The sequence below is a fragment of the Mytilus trossulus genome, chromosome 9 (assembly GCF_036588685.1).
Source record: "Mytilus trossulus isolate FHL-02 chromosome 9, PNRI_Mtr1.1.1.hap1, whole genome shotgun sequence".
NCBI lineage: Eukaryota > Metazoa > Mollusca > Bivalvia > Mytilida > Mytilidae > Mytilus > Mytilus trossulus.
Window position 1 is genome coordinate 19,565,165 of NC_086381.1, and position 27,917 is coordinate 19,593,081.

General features: G+C 30.1%; 1 protein-coding gene across 2 annotated transcripts in view; it reads left to right on the forward strand.

Moving 5' to 3' along the window:
* The first annotated feature begins 10,625 nt into the window (after positions 1-10,625).
* LOC134685268 (ephrin-A4-like) overlaps positions 10,626-27,917 on the forward strand; it is a 128,147-nt gene continuing 110,855 nt past the window's right edge. The window contains exon 1 of one of the 2 annotated variants that reach the window (XM_063544862.1): positions 10,626-10,973. In XM_063544862.1, the coding sequence (XP_063400932.1) occupies positions 10,852-10,973 (122 nt within the window). In that variant the 5' untranslated portion in view covers positions 10,626-10,851. Of the gene's footprint in view, positions 10,974-17,901; positions 17,934-27,917 lie in introns of those variants that run through there. The other variant, XM_063544864.1, reaches the window with a different exon arrangement.

Sequence of the window (27,917 nt, forward strand, 5' to 3'; positions counted from 1 at the left end):
TATTAATTAATAAATTTATGACATTTGAACATTGATGAAGATGTTATTGCATACCATTTTTCAATATAACAGTTCTAACTACTAGTACCTAAGTTTTGAAACTTACTATGAGTTTTTTCACAGATATTTTAGCATCTTTCTTTTCTTTTTAACTTAAAAGAAATGTTTATTTGCAGATAAAATGGTAATTATATTTTTTCTACATAAAAGAATGTTATGATGGCCTATTGAAAGTCAAAATTTATAAACAGATGCGGAAAAATAAGTCTATTTCGGGATGAACTCTGTATCTGTATCTGTATATACTGGAAATGAACTCAATATACAAAGTAAAACTTATCCAGGAAATGTGTGTGCGCCACTAATGTATCTAGTCGCGCGACATAACTGCCTTAAAACTTTCCACAATTTCACAGTTCACGGCAGTATTTGGTAGTAAGTTCCAATCAATGATAGTTTGTGGAAAAAAAGAATGTTTATAAATGTCAGTATTAGTTTCACGTTAGAAGTTCTGGATGGTCTAGTATTAAATTCTATATGATGTTCAGTGGGGATGGCTACCAGGTCGTTCACTATTTTATACAGTAGTACCAGTCGTTGTTCTCGTCTTCGTTCCACAAGAGGTTTCCATCCAAGGTCCTTCGTCATGGAGGTGACACTACTAGTACGTCTGTAGTCTTTGAAAACAAATCTAACTGCTCTTCTATGTTGCCAAAATTGTGTAGTTCTTGCTAAAAAATGTGAATTTCTCTTGAGCGCAATGTGAATTTCTCTTGAGCGAAATGTGAATTTCTTTTGAGCGCAATGTGAATTTCTCTTGAAATTTATACCTGTTCGGGATTCACATGTTACATAAAAAAAAATAGGCGAACCATACCAAAGGAAAACCCTTACTCATAAGTCGAAAACAAATTAACAATGCCATGGCAACAAAAGGAAAAACGATAAAACACAATAGTACACAAAACACAACCATGATCAAATTGGACGATGACATAAGAATATGTAAATGAATCTGAAGATATTTAACATAATCACTTAGATATGCGTACACAATAAATAATAAATACAAATAGAATATTTTCAATAACATTTAAACAAAAATTGAATGTTGAAAAGAAGTTGAGATGAGAACACCTTTGCGGCCTTCTTAAATGATAATTTCCGTTTTTGTATTTCTATGAGTCGTTGCTTGAGGGCCTTTTTATGAAGGAAATTAGAAACTGTAAAATTGTAGAATGACACATAATATATTTTGTAATGAAGTTTATTAGGGTATAATTATATGTTAATTATTTTCGCTTCACCTTTCTATAGTGCGTTCAACTCGTGTTTGATTTTAAGTTACCACATAAGGGTCATTTGTAACATTTAGCATACATCACCCTCCTTTGTGTTATTTTCGTGCCAAGTAAGTTGTAACACAAAGTAACACGTGTTTTCTGAGGTTCAGGTTTTGTTTAGTCTGTGGTTAAATAGTGACAAAAAAGCTCTCGAAACAGAGGCAGAATATCCATAGACCACACACTAAACGCGAAAACAAATTAAAAATTAAAACTAAACAAACATTGATAAATAAGTAAGGCACGAACTATGCAACATATTCGTCTGCAGTAAGACCAAGAAATTATTTCTTACAAGAAAAGATTATATCACCATTTATCTAAAACATCAAAAATTACTAATCGAAGTCTAAATTGTCAGAAGATAAAAAGCAGAAAATTATGTTGGTAAATTTACATCTAAACTTGACAGAAGTAGAGATATTGGTCGATCTCTTTAATTGAAATATTCCAGCCACTTTTATAAAAATGCCTGTTTGTTTGATGCCATCATGGGGACATGTTGTCATGAAATTGAAGTTTCATCCATTTTCAAAATTTGTTCCCGGTCGATGGATGAAAAATTCTGAATTATTTTCAACTGGATCCTAACGTATTAAAGGCTAAGGAATATGTTTGCCGACTTGAATGGATCTATGGCATAATTATATATTTTTGTTTAGGGGAACTGATGTTATGTCAAACAAATATATAGACAGTATTATTGATACCGTATGTTTGTGGCATAACATCGTGGCCACAAGTTAAACTTGTTTTCTGTTTAGTATTAAATTTATATTAAGATCCATTTTGTTACATCTTGTGATCAATTTTATTTGGCAATCGCCAATGGCAGTCAACAGTGTTAAAGAACATCAGTTGTTCGACCTGTTAGTCAAATGCGTTTTGTTTAAATATACTTTTTCACCGTTTTGGTCTTTTGGAAAATGTTGTTTGTGCTGTTTTTAGACCCTTCTATACATCGTATTTGTTTTACCTGCACACGTATAAAAATTGCGGTTTTTATCCAACGCAATCATATGTTTGAACGTAGTTTTCAATTTAGACTCGTTTAGGCAGTATTATATATACTAGTACCAGGGACACATTCTGTAGTATACCAGTATCACTGCATTATGGCCTGTCTACAGGGATCGATGTATTTGTTGGGCCTCGTTTGAAACCCACATTAGAGCGTCCAAAATGTTTGATGTCTGTACAACAACTTAACTAACTTTTTGTTGGGGTTCGTGGTTATCATTATTTAGTTTTCTTTGTTGTGTTTTGTGTACCGTTGTTTGCTGTTGGTCTTTACCTTTTCTCGACTTAGTAGTTTAAGAGCAACACGACGGGTGCATAATGTGGAGCAGGAGTTGCTTACCCTTCCGGAGCACTTGAGATTACTGTTGGTCTCTTTCCTTTTTAGTCATGGCGTTGTCAGTTTATTTCCATCTATGATAAAATTGAGAATGGAAATGGGGAATGTGTCAAAGAGACAACAACCCGACCATGCATGAAACAGAAAACAGCAGAAGGTCACCAACATGTCTTGAATGCAGCGAGAAACTCCCGCACCCGGAGGCGTCCTTCAGCTGGCCCCATAACAAATATATATACTAGTTCAGTGATAATGAACGCCATACTTAACGCCAAATTGTACACAAAAAACTTAAATTAAAAGTAATACAAGACTATAACAAAGGTCAGAGGCTCCTGACTTGGGACAGGCGCAAAAATGCGGCAGGGTTAAACATGTTTATGAGATCTCAACCCTCCCCCTATACCTCTAGCCAATGTAGAAAAGTAAACGCATAACAATGCACACATTAAAATACAGTTCGAGTTTGAATGTCCCTCTGTTATATTTCGCCTCTCTTTTAAATGTCCCTTTTGGTTTTTATAGTAGTGACAAATTTAATTTGGTCTTTATTCACACGGAGTAGTAAGTTAGTATTTGTTCAAATAGGAACATGCTATAACCAAGATTTTATTATCCTTCAAGTGATTATTACAGATAATAAATTCATATTTCAATCAAAGTATGACATATTAAAAACACAAAATACAAACATCTTAAATTTGACAATTCATAGTTAAGTCCATGTTCAGCGGAAAACATGGGATTCGTGTGCATTCCACTGGATTTAAGTCATAAACCCGAAACCAAATGCAAATTGCATAACGTGCTTTAAGTTGGACTGTCAGATGGTGAAATTACCCTCTTAGATTCATGATTAATTTTCAAGCAATATTAAAAGTTGTTCTTTTGTTTGTATAGAACTATCGACATTTGTAAATATATCTTAAAGCACCTCTTCAATAAATTTCTGTGGAATATCTTCGTATCCTTGTATGAGTCAAAGTCAATCATTTTTTAGCCATCTTATTTAAACAAAGATAGAAATAAGAACCCATAAAACAATACATTATACACTAACACTACATGATTGAAAATTGAAAATAATTTTCATGTTTGAGATTTAAAGTCCTCCTCTTTTCAACGCAGGTACCACCGATGGTGAGGTTAATATTTAAAAAAAAAAAGATGTAATATGATTGCCAATGGGACAACTTTCCACACAGGAACATTTATTGTTTCTAACTCTACTGCCAAATACCATTGAAGTTGACAACTCTATGTCACAGTTGGTTCTACAACCATAAGTAAACTCCATACCATATATAGTCAGCCATTAATGGCCGCGAAACTCTGTAGTCACGAAATGACAGATGTAAAAATGTAAAACAAGAAAACAAGAAAACTAAACTCTTCTTATATCTAAAACACCAGGAAATGTACCTACGTACTATAAACATACAGTAAAGAAGACATTCTAATGAGTACATTTGTTAATAAATCCAACCGTCTTTCTTGTAAAAGTAACTAGTCTTTCAAGTAAAAGATACTACTGTTTAATAAAGTAAAAATTACTAGTCTTTTTACTGGTCTTTCTAGTTAAAATTACTACATATTCTTTTTAGTTAAAATTACTAGATATTCTTTTTAGTTAAAATTAATAGTCTTGCTATAGTAACAATTACAAGTCTTGCTATAGTAACAATTATTAGTTTTGCTAAAGTAACAATTACTAGTCTTGCTATAGTTACAATTACTAGTCTTGCTATAGTAACAATTACTAGTCTTGCGATAGTAACAACTACTAGTCTTGCTATAGTAACAATTACTAATCTTACTATAGTAACTATTACTAGTCTTGCGATAGTTACAATTACTAGTCTTGCTATAGTAACAATTACTAATCTTGCTATAGTAACAATTACTAGTCTTGCTATAGTAACAATTACTAGTATGGCTATAGTAACAATTACTAATCTTGCTATAGTAACAATTACTAGTCTTGCTATAGTAACAATTACTAATATGGCTATAGTAACAATTACTAGTCTTGCTGTAATAACAATTACTAGTCTTGCTATAGTTACAATTACTAGTCTTGCTATAGTAACAATTACTAGTCTTGCTATAGTTACAGTTACTAGTCTTGCTATAGTAACCATTACTAGTATGGCTATAGTAACAATTTCTAGTTTTGCTAAAGTAACAATTACTAGTCTTGCTATAGTTACAATTACTAGTCTTGCCATAGTAACAATTACTAGTCTTGCTATAGTTACAATTGCTAGTCTTGTTATAGTAACAATTACTAGTCTTGCTATAGTAACAACTACTAGTCTTGTTATAGTAACAATTACTAGTCTTGCTATAGTAACAATTACTAGTCTTGCTATAGTAACAGTTACTAGTCTTGCTATAGTAACAATTACTAGTCTTGCTATAGTAACAGTTACTAGTCTTGCTATAGTAACAATTACTAGTCTTGCTATAGTAACAGTTACTAGTCTTGCTATAGTAACAATTACTAGTCTTGCTATAGTAACAATTACTAGTCTTGCTATAGTTACAATTACTAGTCTTGCTATAGTAACAATTACTAGTCATGCTATAGTAACCATTACTAGTATGGCTATAGTTACAATTACTAGTCTTGCTATAGTTATAATTACTAGTCTTGCTATAGTTACCATTACTAGTCTTGCTATAGTAACCATTACAAGTCTTGCTATAGTAACCATTACTAGTCTTGCTATAGTAACAATTACTAGTCTTGCTATAGTAACAATTACTTGTCTTGCTATAGGAACACTTACTAATCTTGCTATAGTTACAATTACTAGTCTTGCTATAGTAACAATTACTAGTCTTGTTATGGTAACACTTACTAATCTTGCTTTAGTTACAATTACTAGTCTTGCTATAGTTACAATTACTAGTCTTGCTATAGTTACAATTACTAGTCTTGCTATAGTAACACTTACTAATCTTGCTATAGTAACAATTACTAGTCTTGCTATAGTAACAATTACTAGTCTTGCTATAGTAACCATTATTAGTCTTGCTATAGTAACAATTACTAGTCTTGCTATAGTAACAATTACTGGTCTTGCTATAGTAACAATTACTAGTCTTGCTATAGTAACAATTACTAGTCTTGCTATAGTTACAATTACTAGTCTTGCTATAGTAACACTTACTAATATTGCTTTAGTTACAATTACTAGTCTTGCTATAGTAACAATTACTAGTCTTGCTATAGTAACACTTACTAATCTTGCTATAGTAACAATTACTAGTCTTGCTATAGTAACAATTACTAGTCTTGCTATAGTAACACTTATTAGTCTTGCTATAGTAACAATTACTAGTCTTGCTATAGTAACACTTACTAATCTTGCTATAGTAACAATTACTAGTCTTGCTATAGTAACAATTACTAATCTTGCTATAGTAACACTTACTAATCTTGCTAAAGTAACAATTACTAGTCTTGCTATAGTAACAATTACTAGTCTTGCTATAGTAACACTTACTAATCTTGCTATAGTAACAATTACTAGTCTTGCTAAAGTAACCATTATTAGTCTTGCTATAGTAACAATTACTAGTCTTGCTATAGTAACAATTACTAGTCTTGCTATAGTAACAATTACTAGTCTTGCTATAGTAACCATTATTAGTCTTGCTATAGTTACAATTACTAGTCTTGCTATAGTAACAATTACTAGTCTTGCTATAGTAACAATTACTAGTCTTGCTATAGTTACAATTACTAGTCTTGCTATAGTAACACTTACTAATCTTGCTATAGTTACAATTACTAGTCTTGCTATAGTAACACTTACTAATCTTGCTTTAGTAACAATTACTAGTCTTACAATTACTAGTCTTGCTATAGTAACACTTACTAGTCTTGCTATAATAACAATTACTAGTCTTGCTATAGTAACACTTACTTATCTTGCTAAAGTAACAATTACTAGTCTTGCTATAGTAACAATTACTAGTCTTGCTATAGTAACAATTACTAATCTTGCTATAGTAACAATTACTAGTCTTGCTATAGTAACAATTACTAGTCTTGCTATAGTTACAATTACTAGACTTGCTATAGTAACACTTACTTATCTTGCTATAGTTACAATTACTAGTCTTGCTATGGTTACAATTACTAGTCTTGCTATGGTTACAATTACTATTCTTGCTATGGTTACAATTACTAGTCTTGCTATAGTAACAATTACTAATCTTGCTATAGTTACAATTACTAGTCTTGCTATAGTAACACTTACTAGTCTTGCCATAGTAACAATTACTAGTCTTGCTATAGAAACAATTACTAGTCTTGCCATAGTAGCAATTACTAGTCTTGCTATAGTAACAATTACTAGTCTTGCTATAGTTACAATTACTAGTCTTGTTATAGTAACAATTACTAGTCTTGCTATAGTAACAATTACTAGTCTTGCTATAGTAACAATTACTAGTCTTGCTATAGTTACAATTACTAGTCTTGCTATAGTTACAATTACTAGTCTTGCTATAGTAACAATTACTAGTCTTACAATTACTAGTCTTGCTATAGTAACAATTACTAGTCTTGCTATAATAACAATTACTAGTCTTGCTATAGTGACAATTATTAGTCTTGCTATAGTAACAATTACTAGTCTTGCTATATGTACAATTACTAGTCTTGCTATAGTAACAATTACTAGTCTTGCTATAGTAACACTTACTTATCTTGCTATAGTAACACTTACTAATCTTGCTATAGTAACAATTACTAGTCTTGCTATAGTAACAATTACTAGTCTTGCTATATGTACAATTACTAGTCTTGCTATAGTAACAATTACTAGTCTTGCTATAGAAACAATTACTAGTCTTGCTATAGTAACAATTACTAGTCTTGCTATAGTAACAATTACTAGTCTTGCTATAGTAACAATTACTAGTCTTGCTATTTGTACAATTACTAGTCTTGCTATAGTAACAATTACTAGTCTTGCTATAGTAACAATTACTAGTTTTGCTATAGTAACAATTACTAGTTTTGCTATAGTAACAATTACTAGTCTTGCTGTTATAGTAACAATTACTAGTCTTGCTATAGTAACAATTACTAGTCTTGCTGTTATAGTAACAATTACTAGTCTTGCTATAGTAACAATTACTAGTCTTGCTATAGTAACAATTACTAGTCCTGCTATAGTAACAATTACTAGTCTTGCTATAGTAACAATTACTAGTCCTGCTATAGTAACAATTACTAGTCTTGCTATAGTAACAATTACAAGTCTTGCTATAGTCACAATTACTAGTCTTGCTATAGTAACAATTACTAGTCTTGCTATAGTAACAATTACTATTTTTTTCATTCATTTAATTAACAACTTCCTATATATTCCTTCTAGTTTTTCTAGTTAAAATTGCTAGTCAGTCTTTTGAGTAAAAATTTCTAGTCTTTCTAACTGAAATTATAGTCTTTCTCTAGTTAAAATCACTATATATTCATTTTAGTTTAGATTACTTGTCTTTATATATAGTAAAAATCACTATTGTTCTAGTTAACAAATTGCTATATATTCATTTTAGTTAAAGTTACTAGTTTTTCTAGTCATTTTGACTAGTCTTTCTAGTTGAAATTACTATATATTCATACTAGTATCTATAGTAAAATTGACTATACTTTATAATTGAGATAACTATACATATTCTAATAGTTAAAATATCTAGTCCTTCTGATTGAGATAACTTCGTTTTCTTTTAATAGTTTAAATACCTAGTCTTTCTAGTAAAAATTACTAGATTCTGGTTAACAATTTCCTATATATTCCATCTGGTTAAAATGACTAGTTTTTCTAGTTGAAATTACTAGTATATCTACAAAAAAAATACATGTTTTTCATTCTAGTTAATATAAAAAAGATGTGGTATGATTGCCAATGAGACAATTATCCACACAAGACCAAAATGACACAGACATTAACAACTATAGGTCACCGTACGGCCTTCGACAATGAGCAAAGCCCATACCGCATAGTCAGCTATAAAAGGCCCCGATAAGACAATGTAAAACAATTCAAACGAGAAAACTAACGGCCTTATGCATACAAAAAAAATGAACGAAAAACAAATATGTAACACACAAACAAACGTCAACCACAGAATTACAGGCTCCTGACTTGGGACAGGCACATACATAAACAATGTGGCAGGGTTAAACATGTTAATATGTTAAACATATTATATTTTCTTTTTTGTTAGAATACCTAGTCTTTCTAGTAAAATTTACCATTTATTCTGGTTAACAAATAACTACATTATAAAGTATGTAAGTAAAACCTGGTAAACTATGAAATCTGTCTTATATGATTAAAGAAATATGTCGGTAATAGGAGCACAGTTGGTTCCCTTAGGAATGTCCACTGTCTATTAAAAAACACCATATTTATCAAACCAGGAATTTATCTATTGATATACATACAACTGTTCGTAGATAAAACGCATATATAACAAATGCGTGTCGACGAAAAGCCCCAACTTAGCATCATATCAAATTGGCAATTCTTATCGCTTTTTTTACACAGAGCCTTTTCTTGCAAAGTATAATTTGTCCATTATCTAGAAACAGGATATTTCCACCTACGTTGGCAGTTTTCACGAAACAAAAGGATTGTCTGGTTTCTTTAATCTGTCTCTAGATTATATTGAATATGTGTACACAGTGCAATGTAGTTTAAAAGTTTTGGATCATCTATTCTTCACTCTTTACAATGGAATGTATTTTATCCCTCTGTTTTATTTCTTCTTAGTCGAAATGCTGATTTTACCTTACTGCTCAATGGAAGCTTTGACATTGTTATGTATCCGTTTAAATATTTAGCTATGCAAGCTTTCAACTTGTTTATATGTGTTGACAATATAATCAGTCAAGAAAAACCAAATAAAACAAAAAATGATATATAAAGACCCGCGGGCAAAGCAGTATATTTCAATTGCGTGTATTCAAGGTTGAAACTTCATAAACGCTCGAAATCAGTATGTTACAACAATCATAAAGAAGGGGTGCTATACCAGAAAACTATATATTCAGTTTTGATGATAATTGTTGCTAAACTATGATATAATTTCCAGTCTGAGCGTGAACGTATTCCCCCTTTTCAGACGCGGATATAGGGAGGGGGCAGGGACCCCCTTTTCGGGAAAAATTGTGTTGCTTATATCGAGAATCACTGAAGCGTAACTGAAGTGGGTCTCCTCTTAGGTAGTCAGTGGGCCCCCACTTATGAAAGATTCTGGATCCGCCACTGCTTTTGTTTCAGCGAAAGCAGTCTCCGCGGGGGTAGATGACGGAATGTCATATTTATATTCATCTTTGGTTTGTCAGATGGGGGTTAGCACAAGTGGGGGTTAGCAGTTAGTTCGAATAGATGCAAGCTTTCTAACTTGACACATTTCTTAACGAGGATTGTCATAGTTATTATAAAAATCCTTCATGTCAAATAATAAATTTTGGAAGCCCAACATAAAAGTGATTTGATGTAATGTTTAACTCGATCTGACAGGAAACATCACCAATGTAGTTAGATGTTAACTTTTGTTTTAGTAGATTAAACAGCACGGCTTTCCGACTAGAAAAGATTAAACTAACATTAACAAGACAAGACATTGAAAACCCTGTCTTCTTTATAAAAATATCTCGTCGTAATATATATTTCCTTTTTTCAAGGAAGAATCTAGTTTGTAAAGATATAAGTAATTAAATTTACTACACGCACAAAAACTGACACATTTGTGTAAGACATAAGTAGACTAATATACTTAACGCAAGGTGTATTATAATATTCATTAAAAGTTATTCAGCTATGAAGTCAGTCATTGGAATGCATTGTTAAATAACCAATAGCATATGATATATTTAAAGAACCTGACAGGTGAAAAACTCCAAGAGTTGCCTCCCATAGAGAGGTATATTCCCACGTGATATACTGGTTAAACATTTGAGTGACAGCAAGAAAGATGAGATCTGAAAGATGGGGATAAAAAATATCAATAAGTTTGGAATTACGTGAAATTATGAGGTGACAGTGACCCAAAGAAGAAATTAAGTGTATATATTAGCTGTTTGTGAAGTTTGGAGAATTTATTTAGCCTGTTTCATTCAAAATGTCGTGGAAATTAACAAACGTATATTCTGTGATAGTGGTAACTGGAATATTTCTTATGTTTCAAAAGGTGCACTCGAATCAAAGAGTTATTTATTTATACTGGAACCAAACAAACTCTCTGTGAGTACTTAATTTTTATATTGTGATGAATAATCTTTGTTAGAAATAGAAAGTAATGGTAATATATTTACTCGTCTACTTTGCTGTATATATTTTGCTTGTACCCTAACATATCAAGGGGTAAAATAAACAAGATGTCACATATCTTGAAAATAAAAGACAGATTTTAAAATGCATGCAAGGTGTGCCATTTGTATTTTTATTTATGTCAGTTCTACTAAAATGTTGAAAGCTTTAGTTTATATTAAATGGTAGTTTACCTTGGTTTTGATAGAGATAAAATCTGTATTATACAGATGAATAAACAGAAAACATAAAACTATTTTCAACCAAAAAGTTTTGAATTTCTTATACTTTTAAAAATCTTAGCTTCGACATTGACTTTGATTTCAAAGTTTGAAAATTTAGAATAAATTAACATATATATTCAAATTTATTTCATTTCATAATTATATTATATTGTTAATTAAATTAAATTGACTTGTAATTTTTAATTAAACAATTTTATAAAGGTGCATGTAAAAAATATCCCTCAATTAAATTTATTATTATTTATGGATATTTATCATATCTTATATAACTTTAGGTGTTGAAATCTTTCAATTTTAATACCAATTTATGAATTGGACACAATTATTTGTAATTCTTTCATCATTTGAAATTATGGAGCGAAATCAAGTGAATTTATTGGCTATAATCCAGTTATGTAATATAAAATAGATTAATTATTTAGTAAGAATTAAATTGTTTACCAATCTGGAACCATTTGTTTACCTTAAGCTGACTTTAGATGTCTGGAAAATGTTTTCTTATTAAGATAAAAGAAAATAACAGAAAAACTTCGTGAAATTGCCACTTTATACATTGTTCTGTGATCTTTTCTGTTTCTTTGAAAAAGTTCCCACAGAATATATAGAATTATTGATCGTTTCTAAAAATATATTATAATATATGATTATTATGATTGCTGCGCTGACATTTGGCAGATACAAGTCAAAACACTTTGTCATAGTTCAAAGTGCCACAACCCTGTAGTGAAGTTAATTTCAAACAAAACAATGCTGTACTAGACACTGCTGGGTGCTAGAAGTTAATTTTCATGTTTTAATGGACAATTATTGATATAATACATGGTCAAAAGTGTCAAACACTTGATTTTCCCTGCTGCATGTTCACTTTTAGTGCACCGTTGTTTATCTGTTTGTCTTTTTCTTTTTTGGCTATGGTGTTGTTAGTTTATTGTCGATTTATATCCCTCTGGTAATCTTTCCCCCTCTTTTAGATCATCACTAAAAACTGACTTCGTTGGTGCAGCAAAGTTTGATATATGGGACAAAATTGAATTAAGCCAGTAGAAATAAGATATAATGTGTAACAAATATTGTTAGTGCAGCTTATTTGGATGCTGTGTGATTTAATATATAAGGGACAGTTAATAATTCACAAAGTTTGAATTAAGCGGGGTAGAAATAAGATCTATGGGTTAACAAATGTATAAGCATGTTTGGTAGATCAAATACCTGTAATTTAACGAGATATAACACATTATAAATCTTTGTCTTACCTAACAGGTGTTAAATGTTAGATTGAAGTCAACTTAAACAGCTGGACATATTTGTTTTTTACAATAAAACTTCCTGATCATAAAAAAATGTCAGTAGAACATTATAAGATTGAACCAGATTAAATTTTTTTTTTAAATTATATATATTTGAGTTTTCTGTAGCGTCATTAATTATTTTTTAAGATTGGATTTATTTGAATGTTATAAATTCCTGTGGTCTTTCTTAATTTTTGAAAATTAAATCATGGTCATGTTGTTGGCTTCCTGTAATATTGGTTATACACCCCCATATCTTCCAAATTTGTTATAGATATTTACTTATGCCAGAGACATATATAAATACATGTCTCTGCTTATGCTAACAAAAAATCTGAAAACTTACACATATTTGTTTACATTAATTCTTAAGCAAAATCAGGGGAGACAAAACAGTGATTTTTACAGCAGATTTGTCTGTTTTACCCCTTATGAAAGAAGTATAAAATTTATTTATTGTGTACTGCATATTGTTCCTGAATGGATCCAGTGCCATCTTGATATGACCGTTGTTGTCCATTCTATCTTTTGGTTTTGCCATTTGATTAGGGACTTTCCGTTTTGAATTTTCCTCACAGTTTAGTATTTTTGTGATTTATTTTTAACTCCTCTTGGACTAAGTCTAAGTCTCAGTCTAATTGAAATGGATTTTACCCAATCTAAGGTAGATATGAAAAAGTGACTTTTAAACCAGATGGTACTTATAAAAGCCAAGATACAGTCTTCTGTATTTTAAAAGCTAAATTTAGAATGCCCCTACTTTTTACTGATTTTCTAAAATTAACTATTATAAATAATAAATGAGTTAGATTTTACTGACTAATCTATCTTAAAAACCTCACAACTCGAAAATAAATTCAACAATTTTTGTCAAAATTGAAATGTACATTAAACACAGTTAAGGGTTCTCTAATGGCGCATCATCATGTATAATAGAAAGAAACGTTGATATTTTTTGCCAGTTTATTAGCCATTATAAATTAATGATGTTCAGATACATGTAAACGTTTGTTAACGTTTGTTGGTGACAACTTGCAACATGTAACATCAAAAACCACAGAAACATGCTGACGAAATGAAATGAATTATTTTATGACTTCATAAATCAATTTCACCTGAAAGGTACGCTATTACATATTCTAAAACTCTTTGTTTTAAATATAAAGAATCAATTAAATATTATAATTTTGCATAATTATGGTGATAAAGCAATGTTTACATAATGTTCACATGTAAATAGATACAAGATTTTTCCCCTTTTGAAATAGAAACTTTTGGAATTTTAAAAGCTAATTTTCTTGTGTATTAGATGTTTGGCCAGACATATAAAATAAAGTGTATTTGATGATAGGGTTTAAGACAGCTATTTAAGTATTTGTAAACATGGACCAAAGATAATAAACTATGTATTCACTAACTTAAGTCCATTAAAAAATTTAAATGTTCATTTCATGATATTTGATACAGAGCAAAATCAACAATATAATGTATGATACTGCCCTGATTTGCGAGACTACATGTACTGACCAGGGCTCTCATAAATAATAAACATATTATCATAAATAAATAAACACATTATACATAGTGCTTATTGTAACTTATTGCAAGAACAAAAATAATGTTCATGAAAAAATAAAGTAAAGGGTAATTAGCATGATTATATATACGGATGAAGTGACAAATGCAAGAAAGAAAAATATCAAAGGAATGAAAAGATGACAAAAAATGAAAGTGGAAAATGACCAGAAAATTTTAACAAGTGGTAATTTATAATCTCTTATGATCTCTTATAGAAGTAACTTAATGTTTTTGGTCTTGCTTTGTGGATGGTTTTACTATGCAAATAGTTCAAAATGTTCAGATGTCTCAATGGATTAAGTTAATTTTCTTCCTTTTCTTGCAAACAACCATAAATTTATCAGTAATTTTATGTTTTTTGTCGAATAATGGCGAGATCATTTGAACGAATGTTATCATTTCGTTGTTACTAGAATGTTTAATAATGAAACGACATCTATCATTCTCAGTGAATTATAGTAAATTACACGTTATAATCTGTTTGTTTATGAGAAAAAATATCATTCAAGAGAGTTGTTCATGAAAATATTTAAATCGCGAGGTGTGCAATCATCGCTTTTGTGGGGATAGTTTGGACGATCATGTTAGCAAGTTTACTGTTATCTCAGAATAAAACGTTAAAATATTAAACTGTTTTAAACTGTTTATAATGCAGAGTAAATATTTTAAGAAACTACATTTATTTTAACAGTAAAAGGTCACTAATCTCGCATTTAATCCTCCGAAATTGTTAAGCTTCTTTAATGGTATTGTACCATATCATAATCCTGTTTTGGTTAAAAAAGAATATATTTGTCACTTTGGTGTTGAGTCAGTTTGTTCTTTCTTCAATGGGGTTTAATGATATTGTTTGGGTTAGATATAGTTTTTTGCTGGAGGGAAACTTTGAGACGGAAATAGTGCAATGTTTTATCATGCCTTAATTCAAGTGACTGTTTTTATAAATTTTGACATTTGAACAAAGAAAAAAAAGGGACCGAAAACTGATAAGATCATGTGCCCACTTACATAGGGTCACTTACTGTTAGGATGTTCTGTGTTAAAAAAAACATTTCTGAAAATATATTCATATATGATATGAAGGAGCAGAATCATCTTTTGAAGAAAAAAAAGGGGGGGGGACTAATGTCTGTTACATGGTAAAAAATTGGTGAGAATAGCAAGGCACAAGTTTTTGATAAATTTTAAAATTCTATGCCCCCAACTAAATCTGCATCAGACATGTAAAGTTTTTGTAAACATTTATATATATATTCATATTTTAATTTTTTTTTACAGTATTATTTTATGATTTCTTCCATTTTAAATGCCATTACAATTATATTCCCTAGCTATCTAATAGATATTTTCTATGAAGATTTGATATGTTCAAGATTATTTATAGTAAATTATATATTATGTACACCTATAGATCTATAATAAAGTTGTTATGATTATATTTTTTGTAATCTTCAAAAATTATCTTTCACAGCATCATTAGCTTGTAAAGCGTCTATTAATTTTGATGAGATTTGATTTTTGTGATTGTGTGAATGAGAACTTGTGAAGCAGTATCGGTAGCTGAAGTATTTCCTATTATTAAGTAATTATATGTAGTACCCTTTTCCTTTGAATGATATTATAGTAAACAAGTATAATGCCTAATTGTCACCATTATGAGTTTTATCATATATGTGATGCTGTATAATAGAAGTTGTTTTTGTGTGAAGTGATAAGGTTTACAGACGATTTAGCTCCTTTCAAGAGATCTGGGATTTTGATATATATAGTTCCCACTAGTGAGGTGTAGTCATAACAAGGATGTAGAATCGTCAAAATATATTTTTGATAAAATCTCTAACCTTGAGTGACCATCAGATTGGAATCCATGAATTTGCATTGGCTAACATTTATATGTACCAGTACATGCATTTGAGGCATAGACACCCTAATGTTTTACTCTTTTTGTGTTACGATTTTTATTTCAATCCATAATTCACTAAGTTTCCATTTTTTGAACAATTTTTTTTTTTTTTTTTTTAGGAATGTTGATCTGATGTATGTGTTCATATCATGTCTATATTAAACAACTTTGAAATAAAATTCAAGATTTGTATCATACCAAAAAATAAGCCAACAGCGATTCCCTTGCATATATTTATATCAACAATTGGTAGGATTTTTTTATGTAGATCGACATAATATTTTTTCGAATTTAAAAAAGCTAACATCCTGTTTTAATTTTTTTATGACAACGTGCCTACATACAAATACATGTATATGAAAATTTCTTGTATTTGATGAGTTGAGTGGACTGGTTGACAGGTTTTTGTCTGACTGGACAGTTCTTTAATTAATATGACAAATTCTGAATCATAATTATTCCTTAATATTACTTAGTATGTCACATGATATTAAATAAATAAATGTGTCATTTTAATGAAGGATCGTAATGATTGTACCGTATATGTGATACAACTTTTTTTCTTACAAATGATATCGATTTGTATTTGGGCGTGAAGTAAAAACATACTTTTTATTGATAATTAAAAAAAAAGCTAAGATAGAAAAAGGTATCTTCAAATGCATATGACACGTCATTTCAGTCGATGACTTATAAATTAGCGAAAAAAAGTGAAGATGAATAAATGTTACTTTAATTGTTGAAGCTAAATCTTGTGCTGTTATTATGAAAATTCATGGCTTGCTGGGAAGATGTTGGTTTTATTTTCTACTTTCTGTTGTTTTTCTTTTTCTCCTAATTGTTTTCTGACTCTCTGATCCATGATAATGGTTATCATAGAAAACATTTTTGATCTGAAGGTTCATTGTCTGATTCTTCCAATCAAAATGCAGAAAATTTTGTCCATTAATTACTTTACACGTTACCTATTGAACTACCTGAGATTGCAATGGAATCGTACAATTAATTTCATTTAGTCAACCTTTAAGATTGCCATTAATCTTATTTAAAATTGGATATGGTCTTTAATTATAGTGCAGTTCTGCCACATGTACCAACAATGTTTCCAAATTGGTTGCCATGGCTTCTGAAATATCCCTTAATGGTTTTGCTGATTTGACCACAACAGTATAATGGTCTTATACCTGATATTTAAGAATAGTTTTCCAATGTATTTTATTCCAACAGTCAGGGATACGTGTCAAATGTTCAAAGTCTCTTTGAAAGGGTAAAGATAATTCTTAAAAAAAAATATTAATCCAATAATCAAAAGGGGGCATTACTGCCCCAAGTTTGGAGGAACATACTGGTAAGTGATGGTGTAAATGGCTATTAATGGTGAAAATATTGGCAATCATAATTTCGTTACTAAAAATAAGATTTGGCTCCTTTAATTTTCTTAAAATTTTGAAAAAGTATTTACTTTGACCCTTTGACAAAAATATAAAAATTTCAAAAAATTTGAACCACCCGTTTTATCAGAAAAATCACACTGGTTATATAGCAGTGTGACAAAAACTTATTTTGATCTTTGAAAAGCTTAATTTTCCCTTAACAACACAAAGTAATTAAAACGTTTAGCTGATTTTACAGAGTTATCTCCCTGTATTGTTAGGTACCACCTTAAATAAACTTTTTATTGAAAAACATTAAAGAAGACTCAGAAGCCAATTGGAGGAGTGACAGAACAGGGAATTTTTAAGAATAAAATTACTCAAGTTTTCAGTCTTCAGAGAACACCTACTTTTACCAAACAAAGAATTGAAGGAAAGAAAAGAAAGATTCTGGAACTGATATTGTGTCACCAAACAATTTGAATATTTATGAAAAGATATAAAAGGTATTTATATCAAATATCCCTGTCAGTCATCATTTATATATAATTACTGATGAAATATGAAGGTTTTGGTAAATAGATAACAGCTAGCAGCTAGGTAATTACTCCTATAATAAGATGTTTTAACCTGTAATAGAATTTAAAACGAAAACATTGTAACAGGAATTTAACTCTTTGTTATTTTAATGCAGACTGTTTTGGGTGGATTTTCACTGTTTATAATTTCACACCAACAGTGATTTGAACGATAATGAGATGATAGGTTAAAATGTAATACGACCATTTTCTGTACCTTACAAAATCTTTGCACTCCAATTTCTATAAAATTGATGACTTAATTTAAATATTTTGGGTGGTGCTATCTTAGATTAAAGGATCATTCAATGCACTGCATCATCATGACTTTAGAATGGTATTCTCTACTAATCTATGGACAACGAATTATATAAAATGTGTGCTCAATGTTTTCCCATTATTTTTCTTTGAACAATATTATAACTTTTAATTGCTACATAATAGGGAATGTACTTGAATTGTTTCCTCTGATCAAGTGTTTAGATTTTTTTAAATCAACAAATTCAACGACAGAAGCTGAGTACAAAATATAGGATGGCCGATATTTAGCGCACTGGTTTACCATGGGATTGTTTAGTTTCCACGTTTAAAAGTGTTATGGATTAAGTGGATTAGTCCTCCACTGATATCCTCACAGTTTTGTAAGGGAATACATGTAGTAGACCAATTGCTGGATCATAGCTGATATCTTCTGAGGAAAAATTTGTATACGTTTAAAATTTTTATAGTCCTTCAGAAATTACATTTGTGTTTGAGACAATTCAGATTTTGTCACACGCTTTTAAGTGATTACGAAAAAAAAATCTGTTGCATTTCAGTATTTGATCCCAAGCAGCAATAATCTGAATTATGATACTTCTAGACTAAATGTTTGTAATGTTTCTTGTACCTCAACACAGAAGACCTATTAGAATAACTGAATAAGCTTCAATCCATTCCTACCAAATATCATTGTACAGACTCCTTTACACAAATTATAAGCTGATAAAGTGACCATGGCTTCATTTGACGTGACCATATATCATGCCCTTCATTGACTATTAGTTGTGTGTTTTACCCTGCAGTTTTGTCATTATCCAAATAGATTTAGAAAATGTTCACTTTTTCCAATGGCCACTAAATACATTAGTTGAATGATTTTATAGATTATTAGTTCAGATTGCTATTAATTTGGTTATAAAAGCCATATAGATGCTATTCACTTTGTTGCTGTTGACCATCATTCCACTTGCTTATTTCATGGTTTTGGGTTTCATGAATTCCATTGTGGAATGAATTAGTAACATTTTTATCTCTGTCAATATTCATAATTCCGTTGATATTCTGATGACTGATTTTTTACGACATGATATTTTATGGCTACGAAATTGATTTGAACATCCAGTGTAAAATTTTATTACCGAATTTATGAGCTGGCAAACAAATACATTCAGGGTATGAAAATGGAAAAAAATCTTGACTTTAAAACACTTTTATTTGAAAGAAAGTGGATTGTATTTTGAGAAATACTTAAATGGCTTGTAAATATAGCGCAGATAGATATGTACTTAAAATTCTTAATAAAGTGACTCGATAAAAACAATTAAAAAATTAAACCTCAAGTACCAGTTCCTTCTTGACCCTCTGTTTTTAATGATCAGTGAATTCCGTACCTGTGCATGTTCTGCATACAGAATGCAATGTCTCGCCCTAGCACAGAATTACTAATGAATTTTTCATTACTGCTTTAATGACGATTGTTTACATCATTTTGTACCTTTATTTGGTGTCATGTCGTTAATCCTGCTGCCATTTCAAATGACTTTACGAGCGGAAAATGTGATCGGGTACATTAAACTTGATAAACTCTAAAATCATCGATCCATTCCATATTTAAAAGAGCAGAAAAAATGGTGGATGTTAGATAATTATTTTTAAGCGTTATATATTTTATAGGATTATTATAAATTAAACCAGTTGATTTTTACATTTATTTATTCATATTTAATTTATCCTTTTATGTTCCCAATAATTTATTAAAAAAATCATTAGATTGACTATTGAGTCTTTTGATCTGAAAAAAATTACTTGACAGATCAAAATCAAACTTGGTTTGATGTTTTCTTCAGATCACAGCAGGACTAGAACAGTATTTCTATAGTTCTGCCTTGTATACATTCAACCTTGATAATATTTTTTTACTCAAACGGAAGAAAAGTCGACCTAACCAATTACTATATGTGTGAGGTTCTTAGATATGAAAAATTTACAAGTAGCCTTTTCAGGAAAATCCACAGATAGGATATTGGAATATTTATCAACAAAAGGTGTCGGTACAATCTTTTTTTGAATATTAAAGTTACTTTATAAAAGAAAAGTCAATATTTGTACTGTTTCACATCTATTGTACATAGAAGATTTGACTTTCTGTTTGTTATCAATATTTGTTGCACCTTATTGCATTTTAATCCTGAGTATTGATAAACTTTCAATTTATTTTCTGAAATAAAAAATGAATCTTAAAACTTTGGCATATAGATTTATCATGAACTACAGAAGATTGTTCGTTTTTTTTTCTAATCAAAGTAATATTATGTCTGTATAAACTTTTGCATTTCTGAAAGAAAATAGGATGAGTTTAAAACAGATTTATTTTACTTTTGTGATCAATAACTTCTTAAAATGGTGTGTATGTTTTGAGCAAGGAAGTCCCATTATGAACAAGAAAACTGTTGATCAGAAAGATTAATTACCTAAAGTATTAAGGTTTTAAAAAACTTCTTGAAACATATAGAAACTTTAGAAAAAGAATGCTTTTGGAGTAGTAAGAAGGTATAATAACTTTGACATTTTAATTAAATTTTAAATCTTTTTCTGCAGCTTCAATTACCACTGGGTTTATGTTGTCTGTCATTGCAAAATCTCCTCAGCTTGCCAATGATATACCACTTTTAAAAAAAACATTTTTAAATTTAATGTTGAAGAAAATGAAAAATGATAGGGATTACCACTTTAATAAAAAAACATTTTAAAGTTTTATGTCACTATTATGTAGTTTATAGGCTTGATCACAATGCTACGAAATTGAACTCTTTATTAATCATTTCACACCCTTCTTTCTTCTATTTTATTTTTTAATTGGCCTTAGAATAAAATCTTTACAAATATTGAATAGGAAAAGATAGGCAAGTGGTTTCGCTGGGTTTAAAAATAACTGTAATTGTGAGCATCAATAACTAATTAAATCCTAATGGGCTTTGCTCATTGTTAAAGGTCGATACTAGTGACCTGTAATCTTGATAAGTTGTTAATTTCTGTGTCCTTTCGGTCTCTTGTGGGGAGCCCTCATTGGCAATCATACCACATCTTCTTTTTTGTATGTCTAAAGTTGACCATAATGTTACCATTCCTCATCAATGATAACCACAATGAAACAGTCCATTATGGCTATAAGGTTGTTGAACTTTTTTGAATATTGTCACCATTGTCCACCATTGTCCACCTTGGTTGTCATGTTCAAAGATTATAAACGCCATGGTTGACAATGGCAGATCCAGCCATTTGAAAAAGGGGGGGTTCCAACTACATGTCCCCATTCAAATGTATTGATCGTTCAAAAAAAAGGGGGGTTCCAACCCCGTAACCCTCCCTTGAATCCACCACTGTTAGGGATTAACCATGGTCAATTTAATAAACATGGTTAAAAATAGTAAAAAATACAACCACGTAATTTCTTCTAAAAAATGTTTAGGATTTTTAAAATGTATTAAAAAATAGCTAAATGAAGTTTTTTGTATAATATTGCAGTATTTCTAAATATACATAATTGAACTTTGTGAAAAAGAAAAAGTCATCTATTTGACAAACCATGCATCCATCACACAATGAAAAATTTGACTTGTTGAAAAAACATTTTTTTCAATAACTGTCTTGGTGCTTCTGAGTGATAGAATTCTGACTTCTGAGTAGATAAATTGACATCATCCATGTAATGTAAAGTTCAGCATGTAACATCCATGTTGTCATGTTCTGTCTGTGTTTGATCTAATAATTAAAACATTGGTAGAATTAGTTGGACTGTGAGAGAACATAACTGGCAGGTTTCAAATCTCACAAGATCAATGTTGTATTTTTTCTGTCTGGGCAGTGACTTTTATCATTTATTGTATTGTAGGAGTTGGATTAATAATGACATTGATGATGAAGCTTGAATCTCCTTTGGTTCAATATGTTTTAACCAGTTATTTCTGATTCGACTGTCAGAGACATCGATGCATTGGCAGAAAATGATTCTTTAGCTACAAAAAAGTATATTTTTCTGTGACACATTGGTCATTGTTTAACAAAAACTTCGAAATTTTAGCAGGATTTTTTTTTTTTTATATAAATCAGTAGATTTTTTTGAATGACAGGTCACTGTGTACTTTTCCAATCAATTTATATTGATCATCTTTTATATTTCTATGACAAGCTAACTTACGGTAGTTAAACCAAGGAGGTTTTATGACCTTCTTGGTTAAACAAAAACATGAAATTACAAGATTTTTTATTTTGGGGTTTCTGAATTTAAATCAGTTTTTTTTTTGCATGACAGGTCACTCACTGTCTGCTTTCCCCATCAATTCAAACTGACCATGGCCTAAATATGAATTGACAAGATAACTATACAGCCTATTCAAAGTTGTGAAATGATAATTTTAAACCTTTTTATTGTCTGTTGTTGTTGTTATTGGTTGTTTATTACCCAATATTTACATTAGTATTTTATGTAAAATAAGTTTATATGTTCTTGTATATCAGATAATACACAATAGGCCCCAGCTGTGAACAGCCCATAAAATTACATCTAATAGAATAAACTGATTTAAATTATCTCCCTTTGAAATTAAACCCTGATCATTTTTAGTGAGAGAAATAAACGTGTAACTTGACACACTGTGAGATATCTCACAGAGAAAATTTCCTCTTTCAAAGATTTCATCTGTTTAATTTCATTTTAATCATAATTTTTACATCAGAATTGAATAAATTTGTACATAAATTACAAACATTGACATACAAAATTGAGCTTTTTGCAATATATTTTGTCTTGTATTGTATTACAGGGTTGATTCAGTTCCGTACAAAGTATTTTATTATTAAATTATTGTAATACTAGATAATTTATAATTTCCTAAAGGAGAATTATTGAGTACAACAGTTTGTTTTCTGTTTGGGTTGAAAAGATAGATTAAATATATTATCAATTTTCTAAGGAATGACTGCGCAAATTACTCACATTTCAACTCTGCATCTTTCTGCATCAATGGTTTTTTAGAATATTTGCAGCCAGTGACAACCAGAGTAACTTAACACTTTGAAAATGTTACAATTTTAATAAATGCCTTGTCTGATCCACCCTTTGACATTAATAAGGTTCTTTTCCTCAGCCCAGAACATAATGGTTAATCTTAATGCAATCTTTGAATTTAAGGAACCTTCAAAGAAAGGAATAACCTCTTTTAAAAGACACATTGATTTTCTCAAGAGTCTGACTTGTGAATCCCTTTCCTAATGCAGCAACTAATACTAGAAAAGTCTTTAGCAATATACATGTTGTAGTTGATATAAATATATGATATACATGTATATGATAAATCAGTTTTATCATATCTGTCTGTCCTGGGTTATCACGATTGACCTTATGCTTCTGCAAAGGTCAAGATATTGTTTGTTGTGACTGACCTTTTATCAAGAGAGATAACTCTGTATGTCTTCACCTTATGATAGATTAACATTTATGTTATTTATTATTAAAGATAGATAACAAAATATCATACAGCCATTATAAATTTTATGAATGGTGCTTTAAATATTTAAAGAATGATGATATGTTTATTCAATGAACATTGCAATACTTATATTTTATATTTGCTAAGATTACAAAGCAAATAAAGCTTGTATTATTAAAAAATCAGCCCTCTAAAATTTAGGAAGTTATTTTCATATTCTGCTATTTTGGGGGAAGTCATTTTTTTTGTATGTATATATTTACACCCTGTCTCCGTTGGTAATATTATTCAGAATATTTCAAAACTACCATTAAAGCAAGGTTTCATGAGGTGTCCATTTTTCTTAAATATTTGAATCCTATAGATCTCAGAACCTTCCCCGTTTTAAGTGGTATTTTCATATATAAAAAGTATCTGTATGGGTTCCACAGCACTTCAAATATCACAACAATTTACTGTTCTGCAGCTCTTCTGCAGCTTATACTTTTTAGACCACCCTTTCAAAACCACTTCTTGATTTATTAGTTTTGAAGTATTTTGGTAAAATTAGCCACAGTAATAATTTTCTGACAAACTAAATGTCAATCAAAGCGTAATATTTTAAGGTTTATTAGTTTCACTATTCATAACACATTTGCAGAAAAAAATAATGAGAACATTTAAATTTGAGAGTGGTGTAATTACTAAGATGTAAATTTCAGATAAAGCATTTCTTGTTAAAACAGGTGAATAGTGTTTTATTCCATTGTCTGTTGAAGTGTGCAGACTGTCCTTGGTTATAATTGTGTCCAGACTTTGAATTTAACTTTCAGGAATTAAAAAAGTGTGTAAAAAAGTTCGTTGAATTAAAATTCCCTGTTATTTCAATTCAATCAGATTAAATTATGCAATTATGAAATATTAATAAGTTTAGGGTCAACAATACCTTCTCTTCTGTCTATAAAACTTGAAGAAAGCGATTGTTCAATATTTTTGGCAGTGAAATAAAAAAAAAATGTCTGTGACTAGGTAAGAAATGCTCTTAAAATGTCTTCTTAAGGAATTGTGGTATTGCTGAAAAAATATCAAAATTCAAACTTTAGATGGTTTTTAGCTGTATTATATATATAATGAAATTAGGGTTAAAATGTGGCGTTTTTTAGTGTGCATTTTGATTTTAAACCACCAGTTGGTTGTTAATAATTCAAGGAAGTATGAAATATTGAAAATTATTATAATAACATGTTGGTCTTTAAGCCAAAAACAATTTTAAATATTTGAATAATAGTTTTATAATCTGCTTAGTATTAAAAATTAGTTGATCTTTTGTTATAGAATAATACAAGCTGAAATAATATTGTATGTTGAACAAGCTTTTAAGTAAATAATTTGGCTTCATTTTCCATGCCAGGTTTTATGTAATAGGTAAAATTTACACAATGACCATCATGACACAAGTTTCTCACTCTATTGGTTATTAATTTTAATCTTATTTGAATATTAAAGATTAAATTAAAATAATTGTTTAAATTTTAAAACCCTCTGGTTGTTATAATTATCTAAAGGGAAGGGCATTATTAAACCAAATGTATAAGTATATTTTGGATACATAATATATGTTCTGAGAATTTAGTACATTGTAGTCTAGAATCAAAAAGGTTTTAAAAAAAGCCCGTCAGAATATATAAAACTTTGAATAAATTTTTGTTTAAATTCTATCAATTATTGCAGCCGCAAGACAATTGCACTGTCCTTTATGGCATTTTATTTCTCCTAGCTTTTTCTTACTATAAATGACCTAAGACGCATTTTTACATGTCCCAGAATTCCAGACTAAATTTTTCATCATGTAAGTATTTTAATGATATGCACCCCTGTAATTTGTAACTATCAGTCGCTTTATTTCAAAAGATTTTATAGGGTCAACCATCGGTTGAATAAGTCCTATATTTGTAATTATAGTAATTTATAATTAGATTCATTTATTCCACAACACATACAGAATCGTAACTGAAGGTGATCCTCGTACGAATATGTAAATGATAGTCACCCTATCTTGTCCAGTTTTGGCTCAAAACACCAATGTTATTTAAAGTACTGTTTGCCCTCATGAATATCTTGGACTTTTTCTGTCTGAGGCTTAAATGTCAACATCAAACTATAATACAGAACTAAGAAGATGTGGAATGATTGCTGATGAGTCATATCTCAACCTGAGAGACCAAATGACTAAGAGGTTAACAACTATAGGTCACTGTATGATATAGCCTTCAATAATGAGCAAAACCCATACCAGTTTAATGTGCAGGAAACAATGTAGGAAAATATAAAACTTATTTGTACGTGCTGCAAAACAGGAGAAAAGCTGGTAAGCCTCACTTTCTCATTGTTTCTAAAGCTCGTCAAGCCTCACTTTGTCATTGTTTCTAAAGCTCGTCAAGCCTCACTTTTCTCATTGTTTCTAAAGCTCGTCAAGCCTCACTTTTCTCATTGTTTCTAAAGCTCGTCAAGCCTCACTTTTCTCATTGTTTTTAGTCTAAAGCTCATCAAATAAATTTGAAATTTTTCCTACACTGTATGAATTTTGTATATTTAATTTTATAGATAAAGAATATAAAAACAATCATCATTCTTTGATGAAGTGAGTTTGTTGACTACAAAAGTTACTGTCAGCTAGCCAAAGGAATTGTAATATCAGAGAGTTTTGCACCCATTTTGTTCAATCAAAAGTACAAATTGATAACTTCTTATAATGCATTTTTGCTGTTACTATTTCAACACTGAATTTATAATGTACAACAGGCCCGTAGCCAGGAATTTCCAAAGGGGGGTTCATTTGACTCACAAACTTGACTTTAACAGTCACAATTCGAACAGAACATTGACTTTAACAGTGCTTATTTGTTTTCAAGGGGGGGGGTTCAGACGAACCCCCCGAACCCCCCTGGCTACGGGTATGTACAACAATGCTTGTAATCTTTTCAAGAACCGATCATCACTGAAGAGGTGTACTTACAATTTCTGATGTTTGTGAGGTGACAGAGGATGTCATTAAAAGTCTTACAGTTTTAACAAGATGGACCTGATCAAATTTCCCAAATCTATGAGTACAAAGGTCACACTACCCTCTCTAAACCTGGACAATTAAAGTCAAAAGAGCCATTTTGCTTAGATTGTATAGTGGTCATTTGTGAAACATAGGCTATCATTATGTCTCAGGACTAGGGTCTGTCATTATCACCTTTGACATTCAAAACAAATTAATCCATTTTTAAAGGTGTGGTATAGGTGACAATACCAATGATTTGTATATGGTCTTTCTTTTATATTCTTGATAACATTCTTGATGATATTTTGTTGTGGTTGACATTAAATGTAACAGGTTGGAAAAAATAATAAAATTTCTTTTTATTTCTTTTCTTGTAAATCACATTATGAATCAGGATTTTATGTGTCTGGGTTCAAAGTTCGATTTCATAAATTCAGAAATAACTAATGATATCGCTGAAGTGAATTACATGGTCAAATTACGCGAAATTGTAATAATATTTGTCTTGCTTCCTGATATTACAAGAAATATTTAGTGCAGTTGTGAATGGAAGCACTCCAAGAACTATAATGGCAAAACCTTATACCATTGGGAACGTATTGCCAGTCACAATAGCTCAGCAAATAGGATGATTTCACTTCACCAGTCAATCAAGCTTTTTTTATTTGTGGTTACATAACAAACAATACCTTGAACTATTTCACATACATTTGCACCAAGTTACATCAAAATCTGACATGGTTAAAAATAGGGTGGAAAATGAATTATTTTTTTGTAATTTGCAAGAGTGAAATTATGATTGACAGCCAAAAATTACAGGAAAAGACTATATACTAATTGGCATCATTTTGAACAAGATTAATTTTGTGAAAGAGGTTTCTAAATTCTCTTATCAGCAAAGATTTCCATCAATTTGTACAGAGACTATACAAAATTACTTACAAATTGAGGCAATTAATTTGTTATGTTTCATTTGAAGTTGGTTCTGCATTGAAGCAATATGTAAACATTTGTTTTAGCTGAATTAATTTTACATTTTTTATAGCATGTGTAGACGCTGTAATGACGCCATGACAGTACATAAGTGTCACAGTTGCATATGTCAAGTTACGTCTGACCAGCTGCTTCGGTCTA